The 24,100-nt window shown below is 39.7% G+C and overlaps 1 protein-coding gene across 1 annotated transcript in view; it reads left to right on the plus strand.

Annotated features, from left to right (window-relative positions):
• The first annotated feature begins 9,153 nt into the window (after positions 1 to 9,153).
• Positions 9,154 to 24,100, plus strand: part of LOC100558083 (histidine--tRNA ligase, cytoplasmic) — a 28,266-nt gene continuing 13,319 nt past the window's right edge. The window contains exons 1-6 of the mRNA XM_003219889.4: positions 9,154 to 9,312; positions 11,262 to 11,351; positions 12,589 to 12,708; positions 15,341 to 15,436; positions 17,109 to 17,234; positions 20,280 to 20,387. Coding sequence (XP_003219937.1) covers positions 9,232 to 9,312; positions 11,262 to 11,351; positions 12,589 to 12,708; positions 15,341 to 15,436; positions 17,109 to 17,234; positions 20,280 to 20,387 — 621 coding nt within the window. The 5' untranslated portion in view covers positions 9,154 to 9,231. The remainder of the gene's footprint in view (positions 9,313 to 11,261; positions 11,352 to 12,588; positions 12,709 to 15,340; positions 15,437 to 17,108; positions 17,235 to 20,279; positions 20,388 to 24,100) is intronic.

Raw genomic sequence — 24,100 nt, forward strand, 5'->3', positions numbered from 1 at the left:
CATGCTGTTTGAATGGATTTCTGTTCATGGTGAAGTGATTTGAGTGTTTGACTACAATTCTGGAAATCAGGATTCAAATCCCTACTTAGCCATAGAAGCCCTCTGGGTGACCTTGGCAAATCACATTCTCTTGGCCTCCAAGAAAGGCAAAGGAAAAACCCCTTGTGCAAATCTTGCCATGAAAATCCTGTAATAGGATTGGCATACATCAAAAATGACTTGAACACACAAACAATAACAAAGTTACGGGGCGGGGCAGGAGGAGGGGTATAACAAAGGAAACTGTAGCCTGCCATACAACAACCTTTTCACAAACCTGGACTTTCCACAGATATATAAACTCAATCTCCTTAGTTTCCAACAGACTTCACCCCTCTGAGAATGCCTGCCATAGATGTGAGGGAAACGTCAGGAGAGAATGATTATGGAACATGGCCATACATCCCAGAAAACTCACAGTAAACCAGTGATTCTGGCCATGAAAGCGTTCAACAACTTTTTAATGATTTCTACTTTTATATTTTATATTTTATATTCCTGCTCCAACGGCCACATGGCCTGGAGCGGTCATGCCGGCCACATGGCCTGGAGATGTCTATGGACAACGCCGGCTCTTCGGCTTAGAAATGGAGATGAGCACCAACCCCCAGAGTCGGTCACGACTGGACTTAACGTCAGGGGAAACCTTTACCTTTACTACTTTTATATTAACCTTTATGCTCACAGATATTTATATCAAAGATCTGGAAAAGATATATAAATATGTAAGTAAAATAGAGACAGAGGAAAATAACACTTTAAAGTAAAATGTCTAAACTGGTATGTATTGACCATTTTCATATAATAGTTTTCCTTATGGACTATTTATGAGTATTGTCATGAGACTGGACCAAATAGCTACAGTAGAGTCTCACATATCCAGCCTTCACTCATCCAATGTTCTTTATTATCCAATACAATCTGCCTCTCATCCGGATCCACAGCTGTTTCTCTAGACAGCAACGCGCTGCGGGCCAACACGGCCAACAACAACACAAGTGCAGCCACGCTCCCAAACAAGTGGCAGACTTGTTGTAAAACATGATGTTTTGATGCTTAATTTATAAAATCATAACTTAATTTGGTGTTTAATAGGCTTTCCCTTAATCCCTCCTTATTATTCAACATTTTGGCTTATCCAACGTTCAACCAGCCCGTTTATGTTGGATAAGTGAAACTCTACTGAACTGTTAAAGGCAGAGGAATGGGTCTAATACAAACTTCAATGTGAAATACATAGCACTCATCTTCAGATGCTGATGTTCTGAGAGAAAAGAAGAAAGAAATAATGTATAGGTAAAGTTTTTCTAAACTGGATGGCATTCTTAGTAAAATGCAGCTGTATTAAGGTGAGAAAGATCATGCAAGAAAATAGATTTCTAAAAATCTAAATCGTTGGTACCAGCAATTTAAACAATTAACTTCAGTCCACTCAAATGTGTATAATAAGTCTGTTTAGTATACTCTCATTCCTACCATGTGGACCAAAAACCATAAAGGTACTAGATCCCATCTGATCTTCGAAGCTAAGCAGGATCAGCCCTGGTTAGTATTCAGATGGGAAACAGCCACTAAATATCAGGTAGGCTACAGAAAAATCAACAACATCCCTATCTTAGATTGGGGAGTTTCCTCTGTACTAAATGTTCTGCAGTCTATAACATGAGCAGCAAGATGCTCCAGTTTGAAGTCTGCTTTATATCATGTGGAGAGGTTTTCTTGGCGTTTTTCAGCAATACTGAGAATCCCCCTAGTGGGGAAGCCTTACCTTTCTTGCTATTTCCCCCAGCAGTACTGCAGTTTGTTTTCTTCTGCTTTGTCACACATACAGTCCCCAAGTTATGAACAAAAAAAAGATATGTTCTGTAGGTTTGTAAAGTTGAGTTTGCATGTAAGTTGGAACAGATACATTTTTTCAATGTAACTCCATCCAAATGACTCTATATATATATATATACAGTAGCGTCTCACTTATCCAACATAAACTGGCCGGCAGAATGTTGGATAAGCGAATATGTTGGATTATAAGGAGGCATTAAGAAAAAGCCTATTAAACATCAAATTAGGTTATGATTTTACAAATTAAGCACCAAAACATCACGTTATACAACAAATTTGACAGAAAAAGTAGTTCAATATGCAGTAATGCTATGTAGTAATTACTGTATTTACGAATTTAGCACCAAAATATCACGATATATTGAAAACATTGACTACAAAAATGTGTTGGATAATCCAGAATGTTGGATAACTGAGTGTTGGATAAGTGAGACTCTGCTGTATGTGTGTGTGTGTGTGTGTATATATATATATATACACACACCATGTGCATATATATATAACATATACACACACACCATGTGCATATATATATACATGCTTTGGATAGCATAGAGAAGGTTTAACATCCCTTTTGTGTTTGTTTTGCTGTCTATGCCCTGGTTCAGAAGGTTTCCATCATTTTCTGTCACTTGTGGAAACAAGGATTTGATAAATTTTCAGTGGAACAACTTTTCCCCATGATAACTCTTAGGTGAGGCGAGGCCACCACCCCTCCCCCCCCCCGGCACACGCACACACACACAGAACCAATAGCCTGAGAAAAACTGTTCTAGAATACAATCTCCAGGGAGAATGCGTATTGTGGTGAAGCCATCATCTGCCACCCGTTTTCCGTAATATGCAGGTCACTTGTTGTTGCCAGGTGTCTGAATTGCTTGCTTGCAGAAGGTTGTTAAAATTGTCTCGGGGCTGCAAGTCGCCCACAAATGTTTAAACGTTTTATACATTACTTAACATTTATTGTATTTGGACAAAACTGGACAAAAGCTGAATGGATTTCTATGTTGTTCTTTAGGATGGAAAAGGTAGAATAATCTCCCATCTTCTCCCGACAAGCAAATGTTGCAGTTTTTGCTTAAAAAAAAATTGCAGCTTTTTCTTTAAAAAGTATACATGAGAAAATCAAAATCTGAAGGTTGTGAAAGTATCCAAATTAGTAAAGACTAACTGGGAATCATGGAAATGTGCCACAATCATGTATTGACCCTTTGCTGAAATTCTACAGTTACAGAATTTTGCCTCTTAGGGATATGATTGCCTGCTAGTCAAATGGGAGCAGTACCTATAGAAAGAACTGGTTGCTGAAGAGAACAGTGTGTAAAATGCTGTTAGGAACACCAAAGGCAGCAAGAGAAGAAGACAGAAGCAGATGCTTAAATCCCAAAGCCTTTGTAACAGCAACAGGAGCTGGAGGCTCAGAGATGACTGCAAGGCGAGGCTGAAATCATTCAAGAAAACAGCTGGAAAAAAGTCTGCTTGTGCAGAGAAAAACCTCAGGCACCTTGCAAGACAAGTTTTTTTGTATTACCGGTACTCTGGATTTTTAAAAGTATGATTGGAAAGAAAATATGGATAAACAAAATCAATGAACTAAATTCCACATCACAGGAATAAAATTGAAAGAAAATGTGCAACTTCAAATGCAAATTAGAAAAAATTCGATACAAAATTAATGTGTTGCGTTTCAAGACATAAAGAAACAACATGCCCAGAGTAGCCACAAAAGGCAGTAAACCTGAAGCAAGAGCAAATACTGGACCAAAAAGATCAAAATAATTCTTTTGAATGGTCCAATTACAAAATGTGTTCCCTTAAGGTCAACAATGACAATCTCCATGCCATTCTCTGTAAATCCCAGGATCTGGCCCCACACTATATCATTATTATCAATGAATTCATTAATTATAATTCAATGACTTGAACTATTTCAGCAATTAGCATTTATGGGAGTTAACTAATTTCCGGTTCCTAGTCTTATTCAATTTTAAACAATATTCTAAGCTTTAGGAACCTCTATGATGTTTTTTCATACCTAAACACAAAGTATTGAGAGATTTAAAGGGATAAGGAAAAAATAATCATTACCAGCATTGAAACAATATTTTTAAAAGGAGTATAAGCTTTACTTAAAATTAAGTTATTGGTAACTGTTGGTGGATTTCCATTGTTCCCTGCAGTGTTGGGGGTGATAGCACGTAATGAAGTATTGTGACACATATTGCATATATTTTGGAAATATATTTTGATGCAGTCTGTATCTGAGTGATAATTTTAATCTATGTCAAATTAGAATTTATAAAGTTTTGAACACTATATACAGTACATTCATCTGTGCAATGTTGAAGCTTCGCTGAATGAAAGAAAAAGAAAAGCAGTGGCAACTTCACATGTAACAACAACAAATCTTTATTTATATACCGTTCTATCTCCAGTAAGGACTCAGAGCGGTTTCATGTAAAGCATGAAGAAACCTAGTATGTTTAGAGCTGGTCTATTTGTGGATATGACCAGATCATGCCCAATCAGATATTGCGTGGCCATCATTTTCAGACTGCATAAGTTGTCAAATCTTTATGATGATAAATTGCACAATGAGCTTAATTTAGTCTTCTGTTCTAAGCATGGCAGCTGTGTAAGCACTTTAGCTCCCTTTCTTACATTTCCATAGCTATCAAGGAGAATTTTGAAGGCCAATCTGTTTGTGTCCAATTCTGACATAGCATTTTTTGTTAAGTTTTGTACACCTCCATGGAGATTATTTTTTAAAAAAAATGCTTTGTCTTTTTGGCAGTCCACAGTGTGTGCAAACACTCCTCCAGCATGACATTTCAAATTAATTTTCTATCTTCCTGACAGCTTTCTTCACTGTCCCAATTTTTTATAATTGTTATGGAAAACCAGGACACTCAAATCCATGACCCAAAAGCATCTGACCAGATGGCCACAGGGGGTCCCACCAGATGACAACCCAACCTTTCCCCATATACACAGTGGCACAAACACTCAGAAACATGGGGCTAATTTCATTATTCCTCCTGGCAGTTGACATAACCCCCCAATACCCATCCTTTTTGGCCAACAATGAATAATATAATAAGAAAACTTTATTTTTATCCTGCCCTATCTCCCCAAGGAGACTCAGGATGCAACCCTTCTACCCAGCAATGAATTCATCCTCAACATGGACAATCCTGACTTTGGTATTCAATGCTTTATCTTTACTCTTGAGAATCTCGTTCAGTTCCCTGAACTTCTCAGTTTTCTAATTTCTTGACTTCTGATTGATGACTGAACCAAGGTATGGAAACTCTTGAACCATTTCGATATGTTCATTGTCTGTTTTAAAGATATGCAAATCTTCTGTAGTCATTATTTCTGTTAATGTCCAACTATAAAACTGCTTTTGTTTGTCTTTATTGGCTTGCTTCAAAAGCCAGAGCATATCTTTGTTATTACACTATGTTACATGGTTTTTTGTTCCTGGGTTATAAATGTCCTTTTCTAATTGGTTCTATCATAAAAACATGAGGAAAGTTTATTAAACTGCAATCTGGTTATAAGAGGTTCAGAGTACAATATTGTCCCTTGCCCATTAGAAACTATTCTGTTTCTACATATTCTGTCCTCACAATAGCCTCTTGTCCTAAATATAGGTTATGCATCGTGATAGTCAAATGTTGTTGCCCACCCATTTATTTAAGAGCAGGTCCATTTTTTTCATGATCTATATCACTGTTGCTCAATCTCTGCTCCTCCAGGTGTTTTGGACTTCAGCTCCCAGAAATCCCAGCCAGTTTACCAGATGTTAGGAATTGTGGAAGCTGAAGTCCAAAACATCTGGGGGAGTACGGTTTGAGAAACTCTGATCTACATACAATTAGTGGGCTTGCTATTCCTCTGAAAGGTTTCTGTTGTGAATGCGCCTTCTGAGACTGTGAATGATAGTGGTGGGATCAGGAGAGGAAGGAAAAACCCTCGCGAGGAGGGCCCATTGGAGGATTTGCTCAGGAAAAGGGTTAGGGAGACTGATGGGGAGTCTTCTGAGGAGGATTAATGTGGGGATCTTGAGGTGGACATGGATGCTGGGGAACAGGTATTAACGGAGGAATTGGGCACGGACTGGGCACGGGCACCGGAGATGCTTGAGGAGGACTCGGGGCCTATGGATTTCCCTAGCCTAAATAATACATTTTAATATATTGGGTTTATGGTTCCCGTCCCCTTGATCTGGTCATGTAAGTGTGATTTATTGTTATAATTGTATTATTTTACTTTGTTTAGTAATGTGTATTATGTTGTTATGTACTGTTTGTGTTGCTTTTATGACTGTAAACCGCCCTGAGTCCCATCCGGGAGATAGGGCGGTATATAAATAAAGTATTATTATTATTATTATTATTATTATTATTATTATTATTATTATGGATGCTGCTGATGCTTGGGGAAGCTTGGGTGTCTTCAGAAGCAGATCCCACTTGGTCTGCTTGGAGGAGTGAGAGTGGGTCCACAGGTGTGGATAGAGTTGGGCGTGGGCAGGATGATTGGGACTCCAATGAAGAATTCGGGATGCCTGACCCAAGGGCGTTGGCTGTGTGGAGTTCTGATTCAGATTAAGAAGTTGGGACACCTGTTCTTGGGCGTGAGTAGTTTGGACGCCCAGGGAGACGTGGATATATTGGGGTTGTTTGGCCACTATACTTTGCGTGTGACAAGGTGTTGCTGGGCGCCATTGGGTTTCCTGTGTGTGTGTTACTGAAGACTGGACTGGGACTTTGCAACGGATGTAAGTTTAATCCAGGTTATTCTGCAACGGAGGGCTGGAATTGTGTGTGTTTTCCTGGACTGCACTGTTATTACTGTTTTGCATTAGCTGCTGTTCGCCCTCGTTGCTTTGGCTCTCTATGCCATTTCGTGTTGTGACTATCTTGGATGACTTCAACCTCTCGGACCTTGGACTGGAACTTGACCCAGCTTTGCTCTTCGTTCTCCAACTGCGGTTTGGCGTCAGTCTCAATTCCGTGGCTGTCTAACTACTGCCTTCATTCCTGATGTGGACGCTGACTGCTTATCCTGACTTCGGACTGGCTTGACGACGTTCCCCTGCTCTGTTCCTTTAACTCCTGGTTTGGAGTGAGCTCCAGCAGCAGTTTGCTGCGGGCTTGCCAATGACTCGCTCTCCCTCTAGCCTTGCTGCTAGTGACTGAGAGTTTGCCAGAACAGTTTGGGCGTTTGTTTTTGGACTCCTTTTTGAACCTTTAAGTTTCTAGAAGAGCTAGTGGGCTTTCATTCTTCTTGCTTTAGCTTTTGCCTTCATTGCTTAGCTCATTGTGAACTTCTGGGTCAAGTCCAGGATCTATAGGTTTAACCCGGATTATATATCTGGTTAATCCGGATTATTTGCTAGCTTTTGTTTTTGGAGTTTTTCTTGCTCATTTTGCTTAGTAACACTGAAGCTTAAGTGTTCTAAGTCTTTTTGTGTTCATTGAGCTATTTTTTGGACAATTTTTAAATAAACTCTATTTTGCTCTCTAACTGGCGTCTGACTTTTGACAATTTCAGTGTGCTTCATTATCCAATGTATGTTTTTCCGAATCCAGATTCAACATCCAGCAATCCCTATATGGTGAATATTGTAAAATGTGAAGTAAAATCTTGAACATCCCTTTGTTTACAAGCCAAAACAAGATAATGCATATCAATCCAAGCTAATTTTTAAGCAGGCTTCCTAATTATAAACCATTTTCCTGTAGTGAAATGGTAAATTAACAACTACGGTGGGGTCTCTTTTGAAAGAAAAAGAGGTACAGTAGAGTCTCACTTATCCAACATTCGCTTATCCAATGTTCTGGATTATCCAACACAGTCCGCCTTTTAGTAGTCAAATGTTTTTTGTAGTCAATCTTTTCAATACACTGATGTTTTGGTGCTAAATCCGTCAGTACAGTAATTACTACATAACATTGCTGTGTATTGAACTACTTTTTCTGTCAAATTTGTTGTAAAACATGATGTTTTGGTGTTTAATTTGTAAAATCATAACCTAATTTGATGTTTATTAGGCTTTTCCTTAATCCCTCTTTATTAGCAAACATATTTGCTTATCCAACATTCTGCTGGCCCGTTTATGTTGGATAAGTGAGACTCTACTGTATATAATTATGATGATCTCTTCAGAAGTTTTTAGAGCCTCAAACCCCATCTAGGCCCCTGCTAGGGCCCTTCCACACAGCCATATAAACCAGAATCTCAAAGTAGATAATCCACAATATCTGCTTTGAACTGGGTTATCTGAGTCCACACTCCTATATAACTCAGTTCAAAACAGATAATGTGAGATTTTATACAGCTGTGTGGAAGGGGCCCTACACTGCCATATAACATCCAGATTATCTGTTTTGGAAACTCAGATAATCCAGTTCAAACCAGATAATCTGGATTATTTTTTTATAATCTTGATTACATGGTAGTGTAAATCCAGCCTCAGAGCCTTTCTACACTCCCATATAAAATCCAGATTATCTGATTTGAACTGGATTATATGGCAGTGTAGACACATAATCCAGTTCAAATCAAATCATCTGGATGATCTGGTTTGATAATATGAATTACATGGCAGTGTAGAAGGAACCTGGGTGGCCCTTGAGAAGCATGTCTACATGGTAGAATTAATGCAGTTCCATGCCACTTTAACTGGTATATCGTAATACTGTTGAATCCTGGGGACTTCATTTTATAAAGGTCTTCAGCCTTCCTCTGACTAGCGCCCCTTCCACACAGCAGTATGAAATCCACACTGAACTGGATTATATGGCAGTGTGGACTCCGATAATCCAGTTCAAAGCAGATATAGTGGATTACCTGCCTTGATATTCCAGATCATATGGCTGTGTGGAAGGGCCCTAAGGCCCCCTTCTACACTATATTATAATCCAGATTATCTGCTTTGAACTGGATTATGAGTTTACACTGCCACATAATCCAGTTGAAAGCAGATAATCTGGATTTTATATGGCAGTGTAGAAGAGGCCAAAGAGTGCTAGTGTCTCAACAAACTACAACTCCCACCATCCCATAGCATAGAGTCATAGCAGTCAAAAAGTGGTGTCAAACTGCATTCATTCAAAAGTGTAGATCAATAGAATGTTGGCAGAGATAACTAGGTGACTACAGAATTGACGTCACTTCCCCTCTTTGAATCCCTTGCCATCCCAAAGCCTTGTTGCATCACCCGACACAGGCGAGAGCGGGTGGCTTCTGTGCAGTGCCGTGCGCATGCGCGGGGCGGGGACAGGGATGACGCGTGCGCATGTGCACTGCGGTAGAGGCAGGCACTGAAGCCGAGTCGCCGCTATGGCGGAGGGAGAGTCGGCGCTGAGGGCACAGGCGGATCTGGTGCGGCGCCTCAAGCAGGAAAAGGCCAGCCAGGAGGAGGTGAGGGGGCCATGCATTACTCTAAGTCACAACCTGCTCCTCTGGGTGCATCTACACTGTAGAATTAATGCTGCTTAACACCACTTTAAACGCCATGACTCAATGCAGTGGAATCGTGGCAGCTGTAGTTTGGTCAGGCACCAGCACTCATAGGCAAAGAAGGCTTAAAAGACCTTGTGGAACTCCAAATCCCAAGATTCCATAGCATTAAGCCATGGCAGTCAAAGGGGTGTCAAACTGCATGAATTATACAGTGTAGATGGTCCCCCGATTGCTCTGCTTTTTCCACCAGTGATGCCTCATTTAGCTGCCTCCTACTTGTTTAAAAATCTAGAAATTTATGTGTAATCAGTAAGTATACCATGGGGAAAAGTCAAGGGAGTGTCTTGGTTTGGAGTTATTACCATACTAGCTTGGGTACTCAGTGTTGCCCATGTTATTTGAAAAAGTCCGTTTTTAATTGTACAAAAATGCATAAGGTTGTAGGTGAACTACAACTCACATCATGCCAGGTTAACCCCCCAAAAAGCCCAATCAGTACTCAAAGTTTGTTGTATTGGGCATGTTTGCTCTAGATGCATCATCGGTGGGGTTCATTGTGCTCTCTGACTGTAGGGTAAAGTACAACTCCCACTATGGTGAGTCAGTCCCCTCAAACCCCTCCAGTTGGTTGAGTTAGTCATGAGGGTTCTGTGTGCCAGATTTGGTCCTGGTCCATCATCAGTAGAGGTCACAGTTTTCCTGGTCGTGGGTAAACTACAACTCCCAGAAAGGAAGGTCAGTTCCCCCCAAAACCCTCCAGCAATGAAATTTTGGCATATCAGGTATGTGAGCCAAGTTTGATCCAGATCCATTGGTGTTTGGGTTTAAAGTGCTCTCTGGATGTAGGTGAACTACAACTCCCCCAAATCAAGGTGAATTTTCCCCATAGACCTCCAGTATTTTTTTTGTTGGTCATGTAGGTTCTGTGTGCCAGATTTGGTCCAATTCCATTGTTTTTTGGGTTCACAGTGCTCATTGATTGCAGGTGGACTATAAATCCCAGCACCTACAACTCCAAAATGTCCAGGCGGATTCCCCTCAAATTTGGGCATATTGGGTATCCATGCCAAGATTGGTCCAGATCCATCATAGTTTGGGTTCATAATGCGCTCCTATAAATACCTCCAAAGACCTCCAGTATTTTTTGTTGGTCATGGAGGTTCTGTGTGCCAAGTTAATTCCAGGTCCATCGTTGGTGGAATTCAGAGTGCTCTTCAATTGCAGGTGAATTTATCAATCCCAGTACCTACAACTATAAATCATGGTGAATTCTCTCCAAACCTCTCTAGTATGTTCAGTTGCTGATCAATTCCTCTGTTTGCTGTGTGCCGTCGAAAAGAATAGGAAAGGGTTATGGAAGGAGCAGTGGGCGGGGTCATGCAAATTCCACACCAGTGGAGAGAGTAAGAAACACTGAGGTATCTGTGGTGGAGGAAACACATAAAATCTATGATGAAATTGTCCCCATATGAAAGCCTTTGCTTGGGTGAGTGGTGGGCAGTGTGGTGTTTGAGGAGGGCATTGGCAGGGCTCTTGGACATGTTTACGGTGCTCGCTATAATCTGTAATGTCATTGGAGGGAGGGACATTGGTGTCTCCTGCGTAGTGGGTAACTATATATGTTTGTGGAGGCAGGAGCTTGTCTGTGTAAATGGACACTCCAGCCACATACATACATACATACATATATATTTTCACTTTTATTATGTGTATAGATGTACAGTATTTGTATCCGCTTTTTCTCTCGCAAGAGAGACTGGAAGAAAAAACCCCAAATCAATTGAAAACCAATAAGGAGAGGATCTCGTACTCACATCCATGTGGCGAACTTAAAATAAAAGCGTTATTAAATAATGAAGTAGCCACCATGGTGTAACCTATATATTGGTTAAAATCTTCTCTTTCAGATTGCAGAGCAGGTTGCAAAGCTCTTGGAAATGAAGGCAACAATATGTCCAGAGGACGGGAAGCATAAGTTTGTGCTCAAGACACCAAAGGTACGTTCCCAGGCTCTTTCTCACTCGCATCAAGAAGCACCAGCATATAGCTTAGCTAGATTTCAATTGGCAGGTGTGGTCTTTGGCACATTCAATGTATGTTTTGGCATCATGTCACAGAAATCTGGCAAATAAACCTTAGCGTCCATCTACACTGATGATTAACACAATTCGAAGCTAGCTTCATGCCACAGTGACCAGACGACAATCTCATTTAAAACCGCACAAGAGAAAACCCTTAATATGTATCAGTGCTCTGTGGTTTCTGTAACCACCATCTGGGCCTCAAACTGGTTCCAAGATTTTCTGTATATTCATTGGCACAGCAAAAGCACTTCCTTCACTTCCAGTTTAAAACTGCATTAGATGGTTATTGTATATGAACCATTTGACTCCGTAATGGGTATACAAAACCCTTTGATGTCATTCAGGGGAAGAGTAATGGCCATTACAGTACCATTACAATACAGTCTGCCTCAGTTGCGTGTGTCAGGCCCCTTCCACACAGCTGAATAAAATGCTACGTTATTTGCTTTGAACTGGGATATATGACAGTGTGGACTCAGATATCCCAATTCAAAGCAGATATTGTGGGTTTTACTTCCTTTATATTCTGGGTTATATGTGTGCAAGGGCCCTCGGTGCTGTTATCACATCAAAATTATGGTGCTTCTGTGAATTTGGAGGCAATGATGTACCTAGAAATCTTGGAGTTCTGATCTTTTTTCTAGAAAGCAAAATAGTCATTTTCGTTTTTGTTAGGAACCAGAATAGTTTCCTTTTTGCTAGTAAGCTAAATAGTCACTTTTCTGTGCGAGCTTAATAAAGCAGGAAAAACAGATTGTATCTCAGGTTTGTTTTAGAAGTCAGCTTTGAATGTACCAATTGAAGAACAGCTTGTTTATTTGAAATATATGACATTTTATTTGGCTGTGACATGTGAGTAAAGTATTCACATAGGTGTGCCTTCAACAAAAGTCTTTCTTTGAATCCTTGTAGCTGTTCTGCTATCCATTCGGTGACTTTCGTTTTCCTGAATATATCTTGAGCTTAGTGGGCCAGAATATTTTGAGTTCTTCTCAGTCATGGATTGGCAACCATATGGAGAGCAATATTTGACTTCACAATACCACTGTGGACTTGGAACACCACAAAATACAGTTGGGGTCACATGTAGCCCTCAGGCCAACCCCCTCATCCCTGCTCTGACTTTATTCTTTCCACTTCATGCTTTCAGGGAACTAGGGACTATAGTCCCAAGCAGATGGCCATCCGAGAGAGGGTCTTCAGCATCATCATCAATTGCTTCAAACGCCACGGAGCTGAAACAATAGATACACCAGTGTTTGAATTAAAGGTGAGGTAGTGTAACTAAGCAAAAGTGATAGTAGGTCAATCTAAAATCCACATTGTAAGTCTGTAATTTTATGGCAAGTGATGGCATGGTGATGAAATTCTTTGAAGGTAATGTCACGTGGAAGATACCGCCTCTCAAATACAGTAGAGTCTCACTTATCCAACACTCGCTTATCCAACGTTCTGGATTATCCAACGCAGTTTTGTAGTCAATGTTTTCAATATATCGTGATATTTTGGTGCTAAATTCGTAAATACAGTAATTACTACATAGCATTACTGCCTATTGAACTACTTTTTCTGTCAAATTTGTTGTATAACATGATGCTTTGGTGCTTAATTTGTAAAATCATAACCTAATCTGATGTTTAATAGGCTTTTCCTTAATGTCTCCTTATTATCCAACATATTCGCTTATCCAACATTCTGCCGTCCCGTTTATGTTGGATAAGTGAGACTCTACTGTACTTAAAAGACAATCCTGTAGCCACTTATACCCACTGAATTCTATTGGATTTATTTACACATGCATGCATATTACCTGACACAATCAACTGAATAAAGTTATTATTTTTTATTTTAAAACTCACATCTTGCTTTTTACCAGGGGAAAATGATGGGAAAATATTTGCTGTTTTTGTGTGCCTTTCTGAATTAATATGACCATAAGACAAACCTACTATGTGATTTTCTTGGCAAGGTTTTGTTCTGAAAGGATTTGGCATCATTTTCCTTTGAGGTTGAGACAGTGAGACTTGTAATTTGCCCAAGGTCGCCCAGTCAGTTTCCATGGCTGAGTGAAACAATAAAAAGGGCCAGCCAATATTCACTTAGCCCTTAAAGCTTGAAATACATTCGTTGGTTCTTATGGTCACCCATTTTTGCTCCATTTGGTGTTATATTATGGTGTTATATTAAGGCTCAACATCGGGGTGGCCGATGGAGTATGGGCTAGTTTTTGCTCCTACATCCCTTTGCCAGGCTACACCATTAAACTTTCAACAAGAAATGTTTCCTAGAAGTAACCGGAAGTTATTTCTATTTAGCACTTCCGATAATCTTAGCCAGTTTCTTCATTTTTGGTAAATTAGTAAAACTTTGCTTAAGATAACCAAAAAATGAACTGTACCATGGATGGTTTCAGATCTGATTAGTATTACCTATACCTTATACGCAGCACAACTCAAATAACACAGCCATTCACCTCTTTTGCAGGCTTTTCCCCATTATCATATTAATCATAATATCCCCTAGCCTCTCTTTGTCCCTTTCTCCCACAGGAACAGTCTTAGGACTGCTGCGGTTTCCCACAGTGGTCTCATAAATCTGCCAAACAAAGAGAAGTATTCCTAATTAGTGAGAACTTGCCCTGCAAGCCTTTACTAAAGCAAGTTACATCAGCATATTAAAAAGCATAACACCATCCATCTTCCAGAATGCATAGGCATAACTGCATAAGTAAATAAATGAGCAGATACACAAATACAGTATAGCATGTCTCAAGCCCTGACGGGCAGAGGGAAGTATTGTAGTTCCTGGTGGAAAATAAGCCACCATGTTGGGGGACACATTTGCTGGCTTTAAGGACATTTGAGTGTAATTTTAATGTAGAGATTAAAGGTCCTTTTGTGGGCTCAGAAGAATTTGGAGCAGCAATTATTTTGTTAGGGCAGCACCGAACAAGCTACCCTTTTTCTGAATGCATCTACACTGGAATGAATGTAGTTTGACACCACTTTAACTGCCATAGCTCAGCGCTATGGAATCATGGGAGCTGTAGTTTGGCAAGTTTAACAGAGAAGGCTTTAGTCCTTGCAAAACTGCAATTCTCAAGATTGCACAGCATTGAACCATGTCAGATGAAGTGAAGCCAAACTATTAATTCTACAGTGTAGATGCACTGGGTTAGCCACGGGAGCACTTACTATTGTATCTCCTTAAGATGACCCCAAGAGTCAGCATCTTTTCTGTGGCAACTATACAGCTGAGGAGCTTCCTTCCAGTGGAGAAACATCGCACACCCTCTTTTATTGTCTCCTACCAGAAAGTAATGCACACAAGCATCTTTTGATGTGTCGTTTTTAAATTTTCCATGTGTTAGTTTTGCACAAGGTCTGATGGATGATTGGTATATATATTTGGTGTTGCATTGTGTTAAATTTTTATATATTGTATTTTATTATGTTATTTAATTATTTTAACTGTTTTATTCTTATTTTATTGTATTATGATGTACTGGTAGTGATCCTACCAGTTGTGTAAGCCGCCCTGAGTCCCCTCGGGGAGAAGGGCGGGGTAGAAATATTGGAAATAAATAAATAAATAAATTAGTTCTCACTGTATTCAATTTTTGTATTGCTGATATATATTATAATATGTAAAATGTTATGCTGATTGCATTGTTTTTGTTAATTCATTTGTAAGATGCTGTAGATATACAGTAGAAAGACATAAATAATGTAATATGTTTTTATATGCAGTTTTCCATGCAGTTTTAGGGCTTTATGAAAACATTTTGGTCCAAATATTAATTTATCTAAAAATTTAGTTTGCTAAAAAGCCTGACAGTTCCCATCGTTGCTCTTATGTTTTACTTACCACTCATTTTTCTGTCTCCTCCTATTTGTACATAGGAAACGTTGACAGGGAAGTATGGAGAAGACTCCAAGCTCATCTATGATTTGAAAGACCAAGGGGGAGAACTTCTGTCTCTTCGCTATGATTTGACTGTATCCTTAGAACAGTGGTTCCCAAACTTACTTGGCCTATCGCCCCCTTTCCAGAAAGAATATTACTCAGCACCCTCTGGAAAGGGGACCTGGCATAGAGGGGTGGGTGTGGCTCCTGCTCAAGAGGGCGAGGCTGAGCCTTTCTCCAAGATGCAGGGCTAGGAGGGGGATGTGGGCGGGGCCACAAATGGGTGGCCAGGACTGGGATGGGCGGAGTTAGGAGCTCTGAGGCAGGGCTGAGCTTCTATCCCTGTCCTGCGGTGCCTGCCAGGACTAAGGGGGCGGGGCTAGAGGAGGTGGTGGGGCCTCTTCCCAAGTGCCTGATGAGGCTGAACCCCTATACCCTGCCCCTGTGTTCTAACAAGTGCCTCAGGAGAAGTATACAGAGGCTCAGCCCTGTCTCGGGCTCTTGGGAAGAGGCCCCGCCACTGCCCCTAACCCCGCCCTTTAGTCCTAAAAGGCCTCTCAGGAGAGGTATAGAGGCTCAGTCCTGTCTCGGGCTCTTGGAAGGAGGCCCCACCCCCTTCCCTAGCTCTGCCCTCTGTGTCCCAACAAGCCCCTCAGGAGAGGGATAGATTTTCAGCCCTGTCTCGGGCTCTTGGGAAGAAGCCATGCCCCTCACTTGGCCCTGCCCCCATGTCCTAATAGATGCCATCACTGCCCCCCTGGATCGTTGCAGTGCCCACTAGGGGGCAGTAGCACCCACTTTGGGAATCACTGCCTTAGAACCTTGTATTCCTAGCTTGGCAGCTTAAGCCTCATATTCTTAAATTGAAATATATTATTCAAGCTAAGTATGTATATAAATGTTTGTAGCATTGTTTTGATTCTACAACTTCTTAAAAAGAGATTTTTCTTATCTCTGTCCCTTTGCCATGCATAGAAAGAGGAGAAAGATCTTAGAACCACAAAAAAGTCTGTCTCATGTTGCACAATCTGATGTTAATTTTTGAAACAGGAGGGGATTCCACTGTTATTCTTGTGTTCCATTTCAGAGGTATGTTTTCACTTCAAAAATGGATATGCATCTCAAAATGGTGTTAGCTCACTTAAAGCAGTATTTGAGATTAGCTTCTCCGTCTTCCTGCATCATTTGATATCATTTGCTTTGCTTATTATGAGATCAGGCATTTTCAAAGTTTCCACTATGGAAGCTGCTTGAAACCATATCTGTGACTTTCAGGGAGTGTCATAACCAAACTCAGATCTCTAACAAAGTACAGTGATCTTGTGAGCCCTTGGAAAGATGATATGGGGTTCCCTTGTGTTTGCTCTTCAAACTAGGACACTTCTGTCCTATCACAGTTCAGACCTCAGTATTCCTGCTTCTTTAGAATTAAAATCTTGGAGCTTAAGGACCATCTCCTGGACCACTCAGAAGCTTGGGGTGTCCTTGAATGCTAATGCCTGTGACAGAAAGCTTGCCTTTTGATGGTTCTTTTCAGTTTATGCCAAAGGAGGACTCTGGGACAAACCTCTCTCTGTCCTGGCAGAACCCAACAGGACCCAAATGTTTGACTAGCTCTGGATTTAAAATGTTTACACTAAATTAGCCTTTCTTGTAAGCCGCCCCGAGCCCTAGGGGAGTGGCGGCATATAAGTTCAAATAATAAATAAATAAATAAATAAAAATAAATAAATGTTAAAACGTTTCCTTAGCCTTTCTTTCCAGGTCCCATTTGCACGTTACTTGGCTATGAACAAAATCACCAATATTAAACGCTACCATATTGCTAAAGTCTACAGACGGGACAATCCAGCCATGACCAGAGGCCGCTACAGAGAGTTCTATCAGTGTGTAGGTACAAGCAGGGTGTCATTAGGGTATTTGTGACTATGATAGACTTCCTGGCCATTATTTCTTCCTTCCTTCAACCTTTACCTGACTTTTGTTCCACTTTACTTTTTAAGACCCTTATTGCCAACTGGTATCTGTCCATTCCTGTTCCCCAAATTTTCTTGATTATCATGACTTCTCCCTGTTTGAATGGTAAGTCTAGTTGGACTTGGAAACCTTTATACTGGCCAGAATAGAGTGCTGGTGATATTATATTTGTTGCTACAATGATTGCTACTGTTGATATGCTGACTTGTTTCAGAAGTAGGCTACGGTGTTAAGCTAGGGCTAGAATAACAGATAGGGCTATGGTCTAAAGCAAGGGTCCCCAAACTAAGGCCCGGGGGCCGGATGCGGCCCTCCAAGGTCATTTACCTGGCCCCTGCCATCATTTATAATATAATATTTTTATATCAGTTTTAATAATATAATATATTGTATATACATATTATTATTATTATTATTATTATTATATTTATTGCGACATTTATATACCGCCCTTCTCACCCCGAAGGGGACTCAGGGCGGTTTACAAGTATATATACATACAATATATTATATTATACAACTATATTGCAATATTATTAGTAATGATATTGATAATAATATTATCATTTTATACAATATAATATCAATAATAATACCATATAATAATATTAATTATATGTTATGTATTACATATAATATTACAGTATAGTGGTATAGTTCAATATAGTAATATATAATTGTGCTATGCTAATAATATAATATATTGTATGTACATACAGCTGCTCTGAGTTCCCTTCAGGGTGAGAAGGGTGGGATATAAATGTAGTAAATAAATGTAGTAAATGAATAAATAAATAATTTTGGACTTGGGCTTGCCCAAAGTCTGAAATGACTTGAAGACACACAACAACAACAATCCTAATGAACCTGACTATCTCATTGGCCAGAAGCAGGCCCTCACTTCTTATTGAAATCCTGATAGGTTTATGTTGGTTAAAAATATTTTCATTTTTAAATATTGTATTGGTCTTTCATTGTCATTGTTGTTATTTTGCACTACAAATAAGGTATGTGCAGTGTGCATAGGAATTTTTGTTTTAAAATAATAATTTGGCCCCTCAACAGTCTGAAGGATGGTGGACTGGCCCTCTGCTTTAAAAGTTTGAGGACCCCTGGTCTAAAGAGAAACAAGGGCGCAATAGCTGCTTGGACGGTGTGATGAAAAGGGTGGCGATGGCCTCTAGTGCTATCCTTATTATCAGGAATCCCTCCAGCGGGATCCATATAAAGCAGTGGTTCCCAGCCTGGGGTCCCCAGATGTTTTTGGACTTCAATTCCCAGAAATCCTAACAACTGGTAAACTGGCTGGGATTTCTGGTAGTTGTAGGCCAAAAACATCTGGGGACCCCAGGTTGAGAACCACTGATGCAGAGTGACAAATCAGTATTCTTAGGGAATGATTGCTATGGAGCTGCAGGCCAGCACTTCATTTTGAAGCACATCCAGCTAGTCAGAAAAGAACATGTTCAAGGAGATAATTTGGGGGGAGCATATGGAAGGAGGGAGAAGGGGCTTCGAGAAGCAACGTGACAGACCAGAGGAGAGGCCAGGGAGCTAGAATAGGTATTATTCCTCTTCTGGGGCATATTTTGCTGTGTATGCATAGCGTTTTAATGATTACTGTGTTAGTGTGAATTTTAATGGTTTTTTTTAATTGTTTGTTTACTGCTTTTTTATTGTCAGATTTGTTTTTGTCTTTGTAAGCCATCCTGAGTCCCTCCAGGGAGAGAGGGTGGATTAGAAATAAAAGTTGTTTTTGTTGTTGTTGTTAAGGTGTGTGTTAGCTTGTTTTCTTCATATGTATATGTTTTGCCTCTATGTACTTACATAATTAGTTTGTTATGCCTGCGTTGATAAAGAGCTCTTGCCTGAGAGTGCATCAATTTGTATTTCACAAAATGAGTATCATATTCTGCTTTGTCAGGGCAAATATGATTAACCACATGAGACTCAAACATCATTTCTGTCTTTTACTCACTTTATTGGTCACGTTTAATCATTTTCCTTCTGTTAAATTAGTGTTTCATTAATGTATACAATGATGTATTCTAAGTATGCTCACTTTGGCTTCCCTATCTTCGAATGCCCGTTCTCGCTCCTCACACTGTGACATCCAGAATTATACCCTTATGTCCCTGAAGAATACTGTTTTCCCTCAATATTTGCAGATTTGATTTTTACAGCTTTGATCAAAAATTTCTCTCTACGAAGTTTATCATAGAGTGACACTGGAGACATAGAGAAAGGACACATCTCCAGGAATCTCTCATTCTTCCAGTGTGCTTCTATTGTGAACTTCCGACAGGCTGATCATAACCATTTTGTCGTTTCAGACTATAGTCATTTTTTCTCAGTCATGGGTAGGCTAAATGTTTTCTTTAACCAGGTCTGACACCTTTTTATTTTTATTAAATTCTTTCATTTAAAGATTCGAAACATACTACGAATGTTTTAGCTCACCTTGTATTACCAGACCTATATCCCCAACCCTCCGGTTACTTACATAGCATTATAAAAATACAACACTTGTCAATTCTATCCATTATATATAATTAACATAATCTACTCATAAATTCATCAAACACAATCTTTCTTGGATATTTGATTGTTTAAATTCACCATTGCTTTTACACATGAAACTAATCAAACTTTTCAAGTTTTATCAAATAGATCTTTTTTCAATTCACCTTTTGCTAATCTTAATTTATAGGTTATTTTTACTGATAGAGCTATTGCCCATATCCTGTTCAACCAATTCTTTATTGTCAGATTCTCTTGCTCTGACACCCTTTTCAGAGTTTATATTTAGGGCTACACTGCAAGACCAAGCTGCTATGTACCAAATCACTGCCTGTGTCACTTGTTCTCAAGACTTCTGCATTGAGCAGGCTAGGGGCCATGACTCCTACAGGGCAGTTTCTGTATTAGGAATTTTCATTTCTGCATTTTGTACCATAGGACTTCGACATTGCCGGCCAGTACGATGCCATGATTCCTGATGCAGAATGTCTAAAGATTGTGCATGAGATTCTGAGTGCCTTACAAATAGGAGATTTTCGCATTAAGGTGAGTATAAGGATATAGAATCATAAAATTAAGGCTTGTATAGGATAGAACAATAGAATCACAGATTCATAAGGGAAGAAACTGCAAGAGCTGTGTAATCCAACCTTTCTGCCATGTAAGAATCACTGTTAGAGATGGGTCCTTAGACTTTTTAGGCAAAGGGGTGGTTCATGGTCTCTCAGACTGTTGAGGGGCCAGAGTATATTTTAGGAAAAAACATGAATGAATTCCTGTGCACAATGTACAGTAGAGTCTCACTTATCCAAGACTCGCTTATCCAACGTTCTGGATTATCCAACGCAGTTTTGTAGTCAATGTTTTCAATATATCGTGATATTTTGGTGCTAAATTCGTAAATACAGTAATTACTACATAGCATTACTGCGTATTGAACTACTTTTTCTGTCAAATTTGTTGTATAACATGATGTTTTGGTGCTTAATTTGTAAAATCATAAACTAATTTGATGTTTAATAAGCTTTTCCTTAATGCCTCCTTATTATCCAACATATTTGCTTATCCAACGTTCTGCCGGCCCGTTTATGTTGGATAAGTGAGACTCTACTGTACATATCTTATTTGTAGTGCAAAAGAATATAATATTTAAAATGAACAATTTTAGCCAACGTAAACTTGCCAGTATTTCAATTGAAAGTGTGGGCCTGCTTTTGGCTGATGAGATAGTCAAATGACTTAGCATTGTTGTTGTGTGCCTTCAAGTCGTTTCAGACTTAGGGTTACTATAATCTAAGTTTAGGGCAGGGACCAGGTAAATGACCTTAGTGTGCAGAATCCAGCCTGTGGGCCTCAATTTGGGGACTCTTGTATTAAAACCTCCAATTGAAGACAGTTCACCACATTCTTTTCCGCTGTTACTATTAGGAAATTCTTCCTGTTTAGGTGGAGGATCATTTCTTGTAATTTGAATGCATTTGTTTGTGTCCTAACATCTGGAGCAGCAGAAAAAGAGCTCAGTCCATCACGATATCCCTTCAGTTGTTTAAAGATGCTATTCTAAAACTGTTCACAAGAATGTAAATAGAAAATATGCATCTGCTTAATAATCTTGGGTTTTGCAATGAAAATACCATAAGAAATGCAGTTTAATATGTTGTCGAAGGCTTTCATGGCCAGAATCAATGGGCTACTGTGAGTTTTCTGGGCTGTATGGGCATGTTCAAGACACATTCTGTCTTGACGTTTTGCCCATATCTATGGCAGGCATCCTCAAAGGTTGTGAAGTCTGTTGGAAACTGGACAAGTGGGGTTTATTTGTGCAATGTCCAGGGTGAGAGAATATGTGTGAATATTGCAATTAGCCAGCTTAATTAGCATTAAATAGCCTTGCAGCTTCAAAGGCTGCCTGCTTCCTGTCTGCGGGCATCCTTTGTTGGGAGGTATTAGCTCCCAACAAAGGATGTTGTGAGATCTGTTGGAGGTTGTGAAGTCTGTTAGAAACTTGCCTAGTTCCCAGCAGACCTCACCACTTCTGAGGATGCCTGCCATAGATGTGGGTGAAACGTCAGGAGAGAATGCTTCTGGAACATGGCCATACAGCTCAGAAAACTCACAGCAACCCAGATGCAGGTTAGTTTCTTTCATCTTTATTTGCAGCATACATCACTATGCCTTCCTGTATTTGATGGTCTAAATGTTCCCTTTCTCCGATATGAGCTTCTTGTTTGTTTGGTTTTTTTGGTGTGTTTTTCAGGTGTGCTACAAGAATTAAGTGAAATTACTTATTTCTTGTATTTGCCTTTATAATGTACAAAGCTGCAACCGTGTTCTCTCTGTTTTAAAAAGATTTTGCAGCTTGTGAAGCTATTTCCACATTAGAAAAAGAAGTTAAAGCTTTTGTGCATAAAAGAGTTTGCATGTTATAGGATTAGGCCCAGATTTTCCCTAGGAGCCATTTAAGTACCAATTCTCAGAAGCTGTTAGTCTGGAAGGAATTCAAAGTTTATCCTGTCCAAACCTCTTCCAAAGGCCAGATCCTCCATGCTTTAAGCCCTATCTTAAAGATTAAAGTGTGAAGAGGGTTTAATTAAGTCTCACACTAGAGGTACCTTGCCCAGTTTAATGAATTAAAATGGCTTGGATAAGGCACTATAGGGAATGTCATATCTTGAAATTATTTGCTCCAACTAGTTTTAATTAGGGGGTTCTAGTGAAATTTTGTTGACTTTTATTTATTTATTTATTTTTATTCTTGCAAAATGTGTAATAAAATGTGGCTATACAGCGCTACTGTATTTGTATTTGTTTGGCCAAACACAAAAGTTGCTCACCAATGGCTCCTCTTAATCCAGGAAAGAATTGACTATTGGAGTAGCACAGAGGCTTGTCGTGGACCCAGTGCTATTCAACACATTTATAAATAAATTAGGTGATGAAATAGAGGGCATGCTTGTCAAATTTGCAGATTTGAATCAAATTAGGGGTGAGATTTTTCCAACTGTTAGGATTTCTGGGAGTTGAAGGCCCAAAACATCTGGGAACCCCAGTTTGAGAACCACTGGCCTAGATTGAAGGAAGCCATGATGCCCCTCTGTTTTGCTTTGGTCAAACCTCACCTGAAATAACACTGTGTCCAGTTCAGAGCACTGCAAGTCAAGAAAGATATTGACGAACAGAAACATCCAACCAAAATGGTCAAAAGGTCTGGAAACCATGAACTATGAGTAGTGGCTTAGGGAGCTGGTTATAATTGGCTTGGAGGAGAGAGGTTTAAGAGTGTAATGACAGCCATATTTAAATATTTGAAAGGGTGTCATGTTGAAAACATAACACACTTGCTCCAGAGACTAGCAACAGATTCAAACTATAGGAAAAGAGAATCAACCTAAGCCTTAGGACAAACCTATATGAAAGTGGAACTCACTGCTTGGGAGTGTGGTGGATTCTCCTCTGGAGGTTTTTAAGCAGAGGCTGGTTGGCCATCTGTCAGGTCTTCTTTGATTGTGTGTTCTTGCATGGCAGATTGGAGTTGCATTGGATGGCTTTTGGAGTCTTACCCAATTCTACAATATTTTGCATGTTCTGTTTACTTTTATAGCCAAGAAATGAGCTATACTAGACATGTTGTCAGATCTGATTACTATTATCTATACCATAGATTTATAGACAGCGCAATTCGAATAATATCACCGCATTTGTCAGTGCGGGAGTTCAGTGCCTCTTTTGTAGCCTTTTTCCCATTGGCATATTAATCATAACATCCCCGAGCCATCCCTTGTACCATTCTCCCACGGGAACAATCTTGGGCTGCTGCAGATTTCCACAGTGGTCTCGTAAATCTGCCAAACAAAGATAAGTATTTCTAATTAATGAGAACTTGCCCTGCAAGCCTTTACTAAAGCAAGTAATATCAGCATGTTACCTCTTGGTAGCTTTTCTCTCAGATCAAATTTCCTTAAGCCTGCATTGTAACCTGCCTTTCACAACCGGGAACAGAAATTGTGCCATTTCTAGGATGATTTTGTTTTAGCAACAGTTTGCTAAAGCCTTCTCAGGTCAGACCTTCTTACGCTGAGCTCTGCATCTTGTTTCATCACCTTTGCAGCACAGATTCAATTTGGATTTCCTCACCTTGAGCCTTTTTTTATACTTGAGTTTGACCACTCTTCAGCCAACACCACTTAACTTCCCCTAACAGATTTCCATTTGACCTTTTTCAAATCCTCTGGCAGCATAACCTTTTGTTAAAACATGTT

This window comes from Anolis carolinensis, chromosome 4 (assembly GCF_035594765.1).
Source record: "Anolis carolinensis isolate JA03-04 chromosome 4, rAnoCar3.1.pri, whole genome shotgun sequence".
NCBI lineage: Eukaryota > Metazoa > Chordata > Lepidosauria > Squamata > Dactyloidae > Anolis > Anolis carolinensis.